This window comes from Panthera leo, chromosome D4 (assembly GCF_018350215.1).
Source record: "Panthera leo isolate Ple1 chromosome D4, P.leo_Ple1_pat1.1, whole genome shotgun sequence".
NCBI classification, from domain to species: domain Eukaryota; kingdom Metazoa; phylum Chordata; class Mammalia; order Carnivora; family Felidae; genus Panthera; species Panthera leo.
Window position 1 is genome coordinate 92227731 of NC_056691.1, and position 14141 is coordinate 92241871.

General features: G+C 62.5%; 3 protein-coding genes across 13 annotated transcripts in view; 2 read left to right on the top strand and 1 right to left on the bottom strand.

The window, feature by feature from the left end:
- NOTCH1 (notch receptor 1) overlaps window positions 1–3584 on the top strand; it is a 44261-nt gene extending 40677 nt beyond the window's left edge. For both annotated transcript variants that reach the window (XM_042913704.1, XM_042913705.1), the window contains exon 34: window positions 403–3584. In XM_042913704.1, coding sequence (XP_042769638.1) covers window positions 403–1833 — 1431 coding nt within the window. In that variant the 3' untranslated portion in view covers window positions 1834–3584. The remainder of the gene's footprint in view (window positions 1–402) is intronic.
- LOC122205367 lies at window positions 3556–13182 on the bottom strand. Of its 7 annotated transcripts, XM_042913719.1 has the most exons (6): window positions 12617–13182; window positions 12134–12170; window positions 11678–11793; window positions 11103–11511; window positions 6549–6656; window positions 3556–5653 (listed from the first exon to the last, which is right to left on the bottom strand). In XM_042913719.1, exons 1-4 carry the CDS (start codon window positions 13134–13136, stop codon window positions 11186–11188), a joined length of 999 nt encoding a protein of 332 aa, XP_042769653.1. In that variant the 5' UTR covers window positions 13137–13182; the 3' UTR covers window positions 3556–5653; window positions 6549–6656; window positions 11103–11185. The 7 variants fall into 7 exon arrangements, with proteins under 7 accessions (XP_042769653.1, XP_042769648.1, XP_042769650.1 ...); XM_042913714.1 differs by lacking the exon at window positions 12134–12170 and having other exon boundaries at window positions 11145–11511; window positions 12568–13182; XM_042913716.1 differs by lacking the exon at window positions 12134–12170 and having other exon boundaries at window positions 3556–3778; window positions 12568–13182.
- Window positions 13183–13336: 154 nt separating this feature from the next.
- The window catches only part of SEC16A (SEC16 homolog A, endoplasmic reticulum export factor), a 32975-nt gene continuing 32170 nt past the window's right edge, over window positions 13337–14141 (top strand). For 2 of the 4 annotated variants that reach the window (XM_042913707.1, XM_042913711.1), the window contains exon 1: window positions 13340–13417. The gene's annotated coding sequence lies outside the window, so the exon portion shown is untranslated. Of the gene's footprint in view, window positions 13418–13757; window positions 13919–14141 lie in introns of those variants that run through there. The other 2 variants (XM_042913710.1, XM_042913709.1) reach the window with 2 other exon arrangements.

Sequence of the window (14141 nt, forward strand, 5' to 3'; positions counted from 1 at the left end):
ACACCGAGACTCGGAAGGAGCCAAGACGTCAGGGTCACTTGGGGACTGTGTGGATGGGGAACCCACCCCGGGGTGCCCAAGGACGCCCCTCAGGGATCCCCAGGTCCCTGAAATTGCTGCACTGTTTGTGGCTACGGCGTTCTGGAGGAGAGAGAGGCCACAGGTGTAGATTTCCAGTGGTGTCTGTGCCCCTCCCAAAGGTAAAGTCCTGGCGATTCAGAATCTAGAACCCGACGGGCTGCCTGGGAGCAGGTCTCAGAAGACGTATTTAGGGCTATTTCCTCTTTAAGACATCACGAGGCCACGTCACGGTGCGGTTAAGGGATAGGGTCGACGTGGGCCTCCCGTCTCCCGCGGCGGGTCCTCTGGCGACCCCCCCACCTCCCCTTTGCCCGTTCCCAGGAGGAGACGCCCCTGTTCCTGGCCGCTCGGGAGGGCAGCTACGAGACCGCCAAGGTGCTGCTGGACCACTTCGCCAACCGGGACATCACAGACCACATGGACCGCCTGCCCCGTGACATCGCCCAGGAGCGCATGCATCACGACATCGTGCGGCTGTTGGACGAGTACAGCCTGGCGCGCAGCCCCCAGCTGCACGGCACGGCCCTGGGTGGCGCGCCCACGCTGTCCCCGCCGCTCTGCTCCCCCGGCAGCTACCTGGGCAACCTCAAGCCCGCCGTGCAGGGCAAGAAGGCCCGCAAGCCCAGCACCAAGGGCCTGGCCTGCGGCGGCAAGGAGGCCAAAGACCTCAAGGCACGCAGGAAGAAGCCCCAGGACGGCAAGGGCTGCCTGCTGGACAGCTCGAGCGTGCTGTCGCCCGTGGACTCCCTCGAGTCGCCGCATGGCTACCTGTCGGACGTGGCCTCGCCGCCGCTCCTGCCTTCTCCGTTCCAGCAGTCCCCGGCCGTGCCCCTCAACCACCTGCCCGGCATGCCTGACACCCACCTGGGCGTCGGCCACCTGAGCGTGGCCGCCAAGCCCGAGATGGCAGGGCTGGGCGGGGGCGGCCGGCTGGCCTTCGAGGCGGGACCCCCGAGGCTCTCCCACCTGCCCGCGGCCTCCAGCACCAGCACGGTCCTGGGCACTGGCGGCGGCGTGAATTTCACCGTGGGTGGGGCCGCGGGCTTGAACGGCCAGTGCGAGTGGCTGTCCCGGCTGCAGAACGGCCTGGTGCCCAACCAGTACAACCCGCTGCGAGGGAACGTGGCGCCGGGCACCCTGAGCACGCAGGCCCCGGCCCTCCAGCACAGCATGATGGGCCCGCTGCACGCCGGCCTGTCCACGGCCGCCCTGTCCCAGATGATGAGCTACCAGGCCCTGCCCGGCACGCGCCTGGCTGGCCAGCCTCACCTGGTGCAGACCCAGCCGCCGCAGCAGAACTTACAGATGCAGCCGCCCAACCTGCAGCCCCAGCCGCCCCAGCCACACCTCGGCGTGGCCTCGGCCGCCGGTGGCCACGTGGGCCGGAGCTTCCTGGGCGGGGAGCCGAGCCAGGCAGACGTGCAGCCGCTGGGCCCCGGCGGCCTGGCCGTGCACACCATCCTGCCGCAGGACAGCCAGGCCCTGCCCGCCACGCTGGCCCCGCCCATGACCACCGCGCAGTTCCTGACCCCGCCCTCGCAGCATAGCTACTCCTCCTCGCCCGCGGACAACACCCCCAGCCACCAGCTGCAGGTGCCTGAGCACCCCTTCCTCACCCCGTCCCCCGAGTCCCCCGACCAGTGGTCCAGCTCGTCACCGCATTCCCACGTCTCTGACTGGTCCGAGGGCATCTCCAGCCCGCCCACCAGCACGCAGTCCCACATCGCCCACATTCCAGAGGCGCTCAAGTAAACAGCCGGCGCCCCAGCGGGACCCCGTGCTTCCTTTCCCAAGCCCCGCTGGGGCGCCTGCGTGCGCTCGGCAGACACCGGGACTGACCAAAGGGGCTTTTTCTTAAGAATCGTGTTTTTATACAAAATAAAAGGATGAGGATTTTAATTTTTTTTTTTTTAGTATTTATTTATGTACTTTTATTTTACGAGGAAACACTGCCTTTTTATTTATACGTAATGTTTTCTATGTCTCCAGGTAACAAGTTTTGTCTGTTCCGAGAAAATAAACTAGGTCTCAGTCATGAATTTCCTACTTATGACATTGTTACGTATTTGTAAAATACAAACAAAGATTCAGGATTTATAAATGCCACTTATTTATTGACTTTTTGTTTTCTTCTTCAAAACCCAAAAAGAAAGGATGCTGGACAAGGGAGGTTTGAACCAGCATTGTCCCGAAGGGGGTGTGGGCCTGCCGCCGTGGCCCCGGATGCCCCCGCCCCGCGCCCAGCCCCCTCCCACCCGCCCAGGTCCCCTGCCTTGTGTGAGAAGCTGCATCTCGAGGCAAACAACAGGCAAAACCCCCACACCTTTGGCGTGTGGATTAAGTTGCATTTAAAATAGGAATGTTGTAAAATGTAAATTGTGGTTTCTATGTTTCGGTGGGGTTTTTTTGTAATGATCGCTTTGAAAACATGCTTTTAAAGATGTGTCCTTGGGGGGGCACCAAGAGCACATTTCATGGTACCGATCGTGAATCTTTGTTTCGGGTTCAGTATTACATAGCTGTTCATTGGTCTTGTGAGTTCCTGTTCCTTCTAGAAGCTCTTCTGCCCCTGGCCTTGATACTTAAGCTTTGTGTAAGCTGTGGGGTACCCGTCTTGGATGCCACGTGGAGGAATCCCACCCTTTTCTGGGGAAAGACACTGCCCGGGCCACCCCAGCAGCTCAGCGTGGACACTTTCTTCCAGGACAAGTGGAAACGGACTAGCAGCACCTGGGGCCCAGACCCAGCTCGCGGGGTCAGACCCCTCACGGCCCCAGATTGACGAGACCCCAGAACAGTCTCTCAAGACTTTGGAGAAACACGGCTGTGTCCGGCCTCAGTTCCCAGAGACAGATCATCCCACGGCCTGGTGTGTGCGGCTGAGGCGGTGCCCTCGGCAAGGGCGGGGGGGGCGATCCTGCCTGAGGGCCACCCCCACCCCCGGTCTGGGGGTGGGGGGGGAGCACGTGCCCAGGGAAGGAGCAGACACTTGCGATATCAAGTATAAGCCTGTGGCAAACTAAATGTCTGTAAATACATTTTTAAAGGTGGATTTTGTTTAAAAAATCTGAATGAACAAGTCTGTCCAGGGTGTCCGGGGTCGTGCTGACAGGGACGTCAGAGCGTGGCTGGGCTCACGACCCGGGCCTTGCCACCTGACCCGCGGCTGCCAGGCCCGTAGCTCATGAGAGCAAACCTGGGGAGGGCACCCCGCTGCCCGCCTTGCCCGGCGGGCGTCGGCCTCCTCCAGGCAGCCCCTCCGGCCTCCCCGGGGGCAGTGTTGTGCGTCCCTAGTGGGCATGACCAGACTCGCCCTAGGATGTTGATTCTTGCGGGGTTTGGGAAAAAATAGAGTGTAGTTTACAGCAAAAGGAAACTTTTTAAAAAAGTGATCTACGTGCAAAACTGTAGGTGATGAAAAGGATGTATTTTTTTCTTTCATCTTTTTTTGTTAACCGATTTGCAATAAAAGGAATGCCGATGGTCATCCAGATTTTGCCAAACCTGGTTGTGGCATCGGCTCGCTTTCTTGGGGATGGGGGGCAGAGGGCGGGGCCGGCCTACTCGGAGGGAGGCGGCAATTCTGCCCCCTTGGACGGCCAGGGACGAAGACCGCCCGGCCCTGGCCCTTGGGGTGCTGGGACTACGCCGTCTTCAGAAGTTCAGCAGCTGTCTCTGCACGTGTCTGGTCCAGGCCCTGTGCAGGGAGCCGGGGACACGAGTGAGCAAGGGCACGAGCAGCCCATCTCAGGGGACTCCCAAACCTGGGGTGACGCGGCTGCTGGGGCACCAGGCTGGAGGCGGTCCCTTCTGCCTCAGTTAGGGGGCAGGGCACCACTTGGACCCAGGAAGCCCACTACACACAGCAGGTGCACAGGGAGGGGCCCAGGGCCCAGCAGGAGGGCAAAGGGAGCCACCGCCGAAGTGCCTGAGCAGGGACACCACGGCGGTGACACAGGGAGTGGGGAAGCTTCCATGAAGCCGAGGGAGCCCTGCTGAACAGGGATGTCAGACTGGCCCCGGCCGGGCCCCCACACACGGGCCCCCTCCCCTGCCCTCCCACCTATGCTGCTATCTCCACCGGCCCCACCCCAGCCGGTGGACTGGAGCCAGATTAACAAAGGGAACGTCTGCTGGGCTCCTCCTGCCTCAAAGTGTCACCCGCCCCCGCGGGCCCGGCCTACCGCAGTACAAGCGTCACCCGCAGATTTCCTCGCCGACTCCGGATGCTTCATTCCAGCCCCCCACCCAGATGGGACGAGAGGTCCCGGGGAAAGGACTACGGGAAGCGACCCAACTTCTGTGTGCGAAGGAAGCAGACCCAGCCTGAAATGTGCCCAAAGAACTCCCAGCACCCGGAGATGCCACTCCTAGGTGTACACGCGAAAGAAATTAAAGTTGGCCAAACAAGTCCAGACATGAACGTGTTCCCAGCAGCACTGCTCACAGCCGCCGAGAGGTGGGAGCAGCCCAAACGCCGGTCAGCTGATGCGCGGATGGACAAAATATAGATGACACTGTGATGGTTCATGTCACGTGTCACCTTGGCTGGGCCATTTGGCCCAACGCGAGAGGGTTTCTGGACGAGATTAACATTCGAATCAGTGGATGGAATAAAGCAGAGCCGTCCCCAGTGTGGGTGGGCCTCGTCCAATCAGTTGACAGCCGAATGGAACAAAAAGTTTCGGTGAGAGGGAAGGCCTCCGGCTTCACGCTTGACGGGGAACATGGGTCCTTTCTTGCCTTTGCGCTTGGACTGAGACATCCCTTCTCCTTGGGTCTCAAGCCCGCTGACTCTCAGACTAGAGGGTAACCGGCTCCTCTCCTGGTTCTCAGGCCTTCAGACTCAGGCTGGAACCCGAGCATAGACCCTCCCGGGCTCCAGCGTGCTGACCACAGATCTGGGGATAATCTTGTGAGCCAGCTCCCCACCATAAACCTCTTTATACATATATGCACCCCATTGGTTCCGTTTCTCTCGAGGACCCAGACTAATTCTATCCAGTGGGATACGATGTAGCCCTAAAACCCCGTGAAGCCCTGAGACGCCCCACAGCGTGGCCAAACCTCAAAAACATGACGCTGAGTAAAACAAGCCTGACACGCAGGCCACACGGTGTGGGCCTTCATCTGTGGGCAGTGGTCAGAGCAGGTGAGCCCTGAGACGGTGGGAGGGCACAGCGTGGCCCCAGGGCCGGGGCGGGAGGGCAGGGACCGTCACTGGGGCAGGAGAGGTGCGAGCAGACAGGGGTGCTGGGCGCACAGCTAAATGTCACTGAGCTGTTCGCTCCAACAACATTTCCTTTTCCGTTGTACCTCAGTTACTTGTTTAGCAGAAAGGAAGGCCTAGCTGCCTTTGAACTTCCAAGAAGTTTGTTCAGGTTGTGGGGCCCACTGGCGTGGCAGGATGGGCCTCGGGGGGGGTCCCGCTGGTCTCTGGGGGATCTCTCTGCTCCTCAAAGACCCTGGAGCTCCTGGCAGCGTGAAGGAGGCCCGCAGAGGAGCACGGTGGTGCCCCCTCGAGCCTCACCCTGCTGGAACTCACGCTGGGCGTGGGGCAGCAGACAAGGTCCTGGGGGAGGCTCGTCCCCCACCACAGGCTGCTCCGTCATGTCCCCCGCCCGCCCTGCATCCCCCTCCTCAGGGACTCGTCCCCACCCCCCGACTCCAAAGCGCCGGCTGAGATTCCCACCCATTTTCTCCCTGGGGCTCAAACCCGCTCCCGCTCTCCTGGCTCCAGAGCCCCCGCCGCCAACGGGCCCTCCCTCCACCCCGTGGTCCTCATTCCTGGCCGTACAACCTGAGCCGGCCTGATCCGCCAGTCCCTACCGTCAGAAGGACGCCCACCTGGACACCACAGGCCCCCCCAGGGGGGGCACAGGCCCTGACTTAGATCTGTTATGGCTCAGTAGCGTGTCCCCACCCCCCACAATTTCTATGTTGAAACCGCAGCTCCCGGGACCTCGGGATGTGGCTGTATTTAGAGACATGGTCCTCACAGAGGTAATTAAGGTAAAACGGGCTTGTTAGAGCGCACTCTAATCCGATCTGACGGGTGACCTTATGAGATCAGGACACAGACACGCCCATGGGGACCAGCAGGTGAGGACACAGGAGGAGAAGGCCGGCTGCGAGCCCAGGAGGGAGAACCTCAAGAGGACCAGCCCGGCCCGCACCTGGATCTCAGGCATCCAGCCTCTAGAACTATGGGGGAGTTCATTTCCGCGAAGCCACTCAGTCTGCGGGGCTCCGCTACGGCAGCCCTAGCAGGCAATACAGGGTCCCAGGTCATACCTCTCAGGGCCCGAATGTGTGTCCCGGGGGCCACAAACGCCAGCAGTAGCCATCAGCCAGCGAGGGCGTCTGCCCTGGGTCCCTGTGCCTCCTCAGGGTGTCACTCCCAGGGATCCGAGGCTTGCACTTCTCAGCATCCCAAACACATGAACCCGCCACGGGCGCTGCCCTACCTGCCCTCCTGACGCTTCCTCAAGGGTGGTTCTCCTTCACGACTGCCTGTTTGAGAGCGGGGGCGGGGAGCACTTTTCCGGGGTCTCAAGGATGATTCAGAGTTGCACCTTCCACATGCAATTCAAATATTTTCGCAGCCACGTTAAAGTGAAAATAAACAAGTGAAGTTTACTAATACATCCTAATAATCCAATACGTCCAACCAATTGTCATCTCAACATGTGATTGACGCACAGTTAATGAGATATTTTACATTATTTTCCTCTCTCTCTCTCTCCCTCTCTCGAACTAGGTCTTTGAAATCCAGTGTGTGTTTCGGGCTATCAGTGCTCCTCAGTGTGGACCGGCCACGTGTTCAGCTGCTGCACGTGGCTGCACCCTGCCACACTGGAAGGCACAGATTTAGACCATGCGGGCACCCGTGGGCACCGGGGAAACCCGAGGCACATCACTGGCTTGGGGTCTTGCTTCACACCGTTCCGGGGTGAGCCCCAAATGTGGCTCCGCACCCCTCTGGCCAGAGCAAAGAGAGGACCGCAGCGGCGCCCACAGATGAGACTGGCAGGGTAGGGCGACACCCAGCCACTCACTGGGCCACTGGGCCACTGGGCCACGCTTCCGGAGCACGGCGGCCGCCAGAGACTGGGCTCGGTGGGGGAGCCGATCTTCCGGCTGGTGCCGCCCTGCTCTCACTGCGGCCCAGTCTTCCGTGGGCCGGTCCCATCCAGAATCCACACCCAGGAGCCCTGTGGGAGGGGACGGCGCCGTGGACCCAGACAGGCGCTGGAGAGCTTCCTGCGGCCGCTCTTGGAGGGGAGCGTCCCGCAGCCGGGGGCCCCGGCACGATGACAAAGTGCTTCAAGCGGGAGCCTGAGCAATGCCGTCGGGCTGGGTGCCCGGGCAGACGGAGACCAGAAGCGCTGCGTCCCCAAGCACTCGGTGGGGGTCGATGCGTTCGGGGAGCCCTGGGTCAGGGCTCGTTTGGACTCTGGATGCTCGTGTGTACCGTGGGCCTCGATGAGGGCAAACGTGCGCGGTGGCTCCCGGACGGACACACCCTGAGGGCCGAGGGCACAGCGCCCGTCGAGCTCAGGCTGGAAATGCTGCTCCCCCAGCACCTCACACACCTGGCTGTGCCCCCCGCCCCGGTTTGTGTCACCTTGTTTTCACCTTCCTCGCAGGTGCTGTTGACCCGAGGCGGGTGACTTGGCTCCTCTGAGCCTCAGGGTCCCCAGGGGAAAAGTGGGAGCTGCTCAGAGCCGACCCCAGAGGCCGCGGGTAGTCAGGACGCAGGGACGGCATGGCCGCTGTGGTGACAAACTCTGAAGCTGGTCTCCCCCAAACCGGGCAGCAGCCCCGCCCAGAGGTCTGCAGGGCAAATGCGACAGGGGCTGAGCGTGAAGCGTCTCGGGTTGGATTTGCCACGTCCACACGGTACTGGACTCGGGCTCGTTCCTGCACCAGAGCCTGTGACGCACCAGCAGAAGCTCCATGGGTCTCCGACACTGAGGGCCGTGACCCTCCTGGTCTCGCGTTTCTCCCTTTTAAAAACTGAGCCCTGGGGCGCCTGGGTGGCTCGGTCGGTTAAGCGTCCGACTTCGGCTCAGGTCACGATCCCGCGGTCTGTGAGTTCAAGCCCCGTGTCGGGCTCTGTGGTGACGGCTCGGAGCCTGAAGCCTGCTTCCGGATTCGGTGTCTCCCCCTCTCTCTGCCCCTCCCCCGTTCATGCTCTGTCTCTCTCTGTCTCAAAAATAAACGTTAAAAAAAAAAAAGAAAATTAAAAAAAAAAAAAACTGAGCCCTAGGAAAGCGTGTAACCTTAAGTTACTTATTCTCTACCTTATTTCCTTGTCTGGACAATGGAAAGCGGACGGTGCAAACCTGGCCAAGGCCCTCACCAGGTACCAGCGCCCCTCGTGGGGACAGGACGGTGTGGAATACGGGCGTTCTTGACGGAAAACAACGCCTTCTGGCCCCCGTAGCTGCGGATTAGATCACTGAGCGCAAAGCTCGAAAAATACACGTTTTCTGTTGTCCCATTAAATTCGACTCGCGGAGGATTTACGGAACACCTGCTGTGCTCGGGAGACCAACCCCAGTCCTGGGGGGGTGGGTGGGGCAGGGGGAGTCAGAGATGAAGAAGCCCCTGGAGAGGGCCGCAGTCTAGGGGCCATGTGCGGAGCCAAAACCTTTCATCCTGCTGCACCCAGGCCGGATGCTACAGGAGCCCGGCGTGTCCCAGATGCCAGCACCCGGAAACCCTAGGACTGGAAGGCGGCTCTCTGCCTCCCCCTGCTGGCAGCATCCTGCCAGTGCCCGCCGTGGCAAGCAGGTGGCCCCCATGGGGATTTCCACCAGTGACGTCTGCAATGCACATGCCGCCCAGTCATCCCGCCACTGCGCTATCCCATTTTACAGATGAGAAAGCTGAGGTCCAAAGAGGCAGGTGATTTCCCCAGGTGTCACCTCTCTGAGCCAGGGTCTGGCTCTGATTCTCCCGGTCCACGTTCTCCTAACCATTTGTGGCCTGGGAGGGCCCACAGAGCCCACGTCGCTCGGCCGCATCACTTCTCGGGCAGGAACGCGGCTGCTCAGGACCGGCCGCAGCCAGCCTGCACTCGGCAATGGGCATTTCGGGCCTCTTCCACGCTCCACCCTCCTGTCTTCCCCCAGGCCTCCAAGTCCATCCCCGTAATCGCCACCAATGCTCAGGACTCTCGCCTTCCTGTCTGATTTGATCCTTTGTCTGATGTGAGGAGAGCTGGTGCTGTGCAGGGCGGCAGGGAGGGGTGCAGACGCAGCTGGCAGCGAGAGAACCGGGTCCTGCCCTTGGGAGTCACCCGACATTCAGCTCTCCCCACCGGTCCGGCCCGGCAGCCTCACTGCTCCCCCAGGGGCCCAAGGCTGTCTCCTGGGCTCCTGACTCTCGTTGGCCCCTTGCCAGAGCCAGGGCAGGGGAAGCTAAGTGGACGATGGCATTCTTGCTGGGAAGTCCCTGAGAGCTTCCGCGCTTCCGGAGATCCCGTGCAGGGCCCGAAGAGCCCCAGGCAATGCGCAGCTGGCAGCCCCCCCCCCATCTCCCACTTCGAGGTTTCTGCCCCTTGCCGCTACAGAAGCTTCTGTTTGCCTCAGCCACAAGTGCTCTTTTCCTCCGTCCCTAGCCCTACCGTGTCAGCAGCAGGTGGGATCCAGGCCTTGCCAGGTGCTCTCGCGGTGCCCCCCAGCTCCGGGCGCACGTTTGCAGCTGTCCAGGGTCTGTGCCCCCTAAGAGCGGAGGCCTGGCCTGCCGGTCCGCGGCCACACTCCCAGCTCCTAGCAGTGCGGGGCACGCGGTAGGGGCTCGGCCGACGAGTGCGTAGTTTTGTGAGAGAGGTCTCTCGGGTGTTTCCAGAGCCCTGCTGCAGCTAACAGAATACTGCTCACTTAGTCCCATGGCTCTGATCCTCTGTGGCCCGACTGGTGTGGGATCCGTGCCCTTCTGGTGCTTTCTACGACCCTCCTGTGACTTATAGTGTCACCTTATATGTTTAGTACTTGGCTCAGCGATAAAGGGAACAAAAGACCTCTGAGGCCTGCTGGGTGCCAGGCACGTCTGCAGACACTTGGGAGACGAGGGATGAGACAGTGCCATGCTCGTGCTGATGACGACGCTGAGGGCGGGGACATTCATCAAGCTCAGCCTGGATGTGGATTTTCTCTTGCAAGGCCTCCCGGGAGTCTGGGAGGATGTAACGGGTCTGGCTTTGTACCCCAGCTGCACCCTCCCGGAGCCGCCGCCCTCTCCTCGTACCAGGCCTGGCCACACCCCGCCGGCCGACTTACAGGCACAAGGTGCCACAGAACACGCTCAAACACCAGCTATCTCCGCCCCCAGATCCGCTGTCTCCTGAAGGAACTGATGTCCCCTTCCTCTCCACGCAGACCCCCTCAGCTGCATGGCTGCCTCTTCCGAAGTCCTGTCTGCCAGCTCTTTCCACTTCCGAGGCCCTCACGTGCTTTCGGCCTGGACCACTCAGCCAGACCTGTCTCACGGAGGCAGCCCCTTCCTATCTCCAGGCAGAGTCAAGCACGCCCCCTGCCAAGCCCCCAGCCTCGGTGCCCAGGACTGAGGACTAGAGTCGGGGGCTGAGCAGAGCCCCTGGTGTGGAGCAGGAGCGTCTTACAAACGTCCACTTACAAACCACACCCTACTACAGCTACTTTATGCCCTGGAGGAGGGAGGGGCAGAGGCTTACGGCCCTGGACCACCAGCCTTTGTCTATAGGGACACTGTGGCTACCCTCCACCAAGGGCTCCTTCCACAATCACCTAAGTGGCTGGGTGTCAGCTCCACGATCTGGGAAGCTCCAGCTCCAGGGTGGGCACGCATGGGCAGCGGGGGGGGGGAGCCCCTGATCCCCTCTCACAATGTGCTCACTGTCTAGACCAGTGCTGTCCGGTGGAAATAGGCCAGGTACAGACGCAATTTTAAAGTTCCGACTAGCTATGTTAAAGAGGGAAACAGATTAAATAAGTTTTAACAGTACACTTAACTCACTGTATCCAAAATATTACCGTTTCAACACGCGATGAAGAGCTGCCAGTGGGCTATTCTACCTTGTTGGCATCTGGCCTCTCATAGGCACTTGGGTCCCAGCTCAGCTCAGCTCAGCCCCCTCTGGGCGCTCGGTGCCAGTCCTCCCTGGACAACGCAGGCTCCTGGGAGAGGCTGACTCTCGTGATCCTGGAAACGCAGCATGACAGGGTGCTGCAATGATGGAAAGGACGCCGGGTTCTCTGGCACAGGCTCTGCCCATCGTCCTGGCAGCCTGCAGCCCTGTGTCCTGTGTGCTCGGGGTCGCGTGACTACAGCTCCGGTCATGATGAGGAACTAACAATCTTGCCCTCTGGAAAGAGCAGCTGACGCCAGCCCCCATGGGGGGCTCCAGGGAGGTGGTGGCATGTGTATCCAGCCTCTGGGAGCCTGGGGGGATAAGGAGGAAGGAGTGAACGAGTGACACTGCAGGCAAAGGGAGGGACGCTTCCTCAGAAACAGCAACAGCTGCCATGGCAGGGCGCCCCCCACGGCTCGGGCCCCTGCCCGTTCTGCAGCCAGAATCACCCTATACCCCGGACAGCGCGGTCCGTGCCTGTTGCTCTGGTATAAGCATCAACAGCATTTCCTTTTGGCCCCCAAGTTGTGTAGGTGCTCCCCCGCCTGGACTCCGGGTTGCCGAGGACGTGATGGTCAGGGAGGTCAAGGAAGCTGACAGAAGGCACACAGCATCAGGTAGCAGGCTGGGCCTTGAGGCCGAGGGCCTGTGACGCAGAGCCCCAGCCTCCACGACCGATGGTGGGCCCAGAGCCCTCTCCTCCACACCGGGCCCCACATGGCCAAGAACCAGAAGGCCTCCACTCAAGAGGCTTAGCAGGAGGGGGAGGGGACAGACCCCAGCGCCTTTGCCTCTGCGTGCCCATGGCGGGGGGGGGGGGGGGGGGGGCGGGGGGGGTGACAGTGCCATGTCTCTGTGGAGTGGTTTGTTGGGACAAAGTGACTGCAGGAAGTGGGTCAGGGGCAGTGGGGTGGATCCAGGGAGCCCCAGCACCTATTCTCTGTGTTGACATAGGTTAGGATCTCCATTTCTGCAAGGCAAATGTTAGCTTAGCAGAGTGGCCACGTCAGAGGAACTGAAACTCTCCCCGCACCCGCTGGGGCCCTGACAGCGTGGCTGCTCCCTGCCAACGTCACAGCAAACAAAGAGCTGAACCGCGCTCCTTCCTTCTTCTCAGGCTTCTGAGTCGCACGGGTGACCAGGGAGTCCTCCCACCCCGGCCAGGCCCCAGCCGCTGCTGCACTGGCAGCAGCAGCCGCTGGGAGCTCGACCACCGGCGGATGCAAGCGTGTGGGCACACCTGCCACCCTTCCTGCCCTCTGGAAGAAGCTGGGGTGAGCGGGGGCAGGCTGCTACTTTTCCCTCTCCCTGCCAGGCAGGTGTGCGGGTGAGCGGGCCGGGGTCTGGGTGGCTGCTTCCTCGCCTACCGAACCTCTCCATTCTCACTGGGGAAATGAGGATACAAACGGCAGCACCCCCTCATCCCTAAGATCCACCGTGGGAGGGCTCTGATGGTGCCATCCTCCGGGCGGAGCAGGGGGCTAGCAGGGCAGCCCGGCCTGACACTCGCTGCCTGGGGGAGGCGCTCCAACGCAAACGCCCGCTCAACGGCTGCGGAACACAGAACGGAGTCCTGGTCTCCGTCCACGCGGTGTCGGGGACCAGACCGGGCGCCGAGGGAGCCAGGCCTCCATGGGGGCAGGGCGGGGCAGGAAGAGGAGCAGGAGCGGACGGCGCGCGAGCCGCGGGGCGGCGTGGCTGCAGCCGGGGGCCGAGCAAGCAGGGGGCCGAGCAGGCAGGGGGCCTCGAAGGGCGCCTGCGGACCCTCCCGGGGCTCCGCGCGGGGCAGACGGGCACAGTTTTCCGAGCGCCGGGCGCGGACGGAAACGAACTTCGCGGGCAGAACTGGAACCCCGAGCCGCGAGTGGCCGTAACCAGGCAACCGGCGAGTCGCCGCGAGGTGCGCACGCGTAGCCCGCCGCGGAGGCCGGCGCATGCGCAGCCGTCTTCCGCCCGTCTCGCCTTGGAGGAAGTCCAACAGCCAAATGGGAGGGTCGCGCCTGCGCCAGGGCGGCGCTCGGGTTCTCGGCGCTGCCGAGTAGCCGTTCTCGGTGGGTGCTCCTGCTGGCCTCGGTCGTTCAGGACTGGTTCTTCACTTGGGTATGACTGAAGAACCCTTACTCTTCTCACACCCTAAGACGAGAAAAGACTGGGAGAAAGAGCTGGCATAATCAGGGTGACGTCTCGGAGCAGTGCCCCGCGCACCCGGCCCAGCAGGTGGGCGAAGGGCGGGTCGCAGGGGGCGGGGCTGAGGTGCGAGGCCGAGGGGGCGGGACGAAGGGATGGGCGGTGAATGACGGGGACGCGAGGGGCAGGGCAAGGGGGGGGGGGGGGGCGGGACGAAGGGATGAACGGTGAAAGATTGGTCGCAGGCGAGGGGCGGGCCAACGGGGCGGACGAATAGATGGCCCGCGAAGGACGAAACGCCGGAGGGAGGCCGGGCTAACGTGCCGGGCGCCGCGTCACGGGAGCAGCTGCGGTGGGCGGGGCCGGTGGGCGTGGTCGGCAGGCGTGGCGCGCACTGACGTAGCGGTCGGACACGTCGGCGGCGCGGCGGCCGGAGCCGGATGTGCCAAGATGGCTGCTGCGGCTGTCGTGTCTTCGCTTGTCGCCGCAGCCCGGCCGGCTTCCGCCGGCGGCTCTTGAGGGGTTGGCCCAGGGGTCGCGGAGGGGCGGGGCACGAGCCGGGGTGGGCCTCGGCCGCCCTGTGGCGCGCCGGTGAGGGCCGGGGTCGGGCGGAGGGAAGTGGCCGGGCCGGGCCCAGCCCTGAGCGGACTTCGCGTCTCCGGGTGCCGCCAGGGGTCGGGCAGGGGCCCCGGGGGGGGCGAGCAGGGGGACCTGCGGGGCCGGGGCGGGGCAGGGGCGGCCGAGCGAGCGACCCTCCTGCCGCCTTCTGCACCTTTGTCGGCCGCCTCGGCCGACTGACGTGGACCCCGCAGGT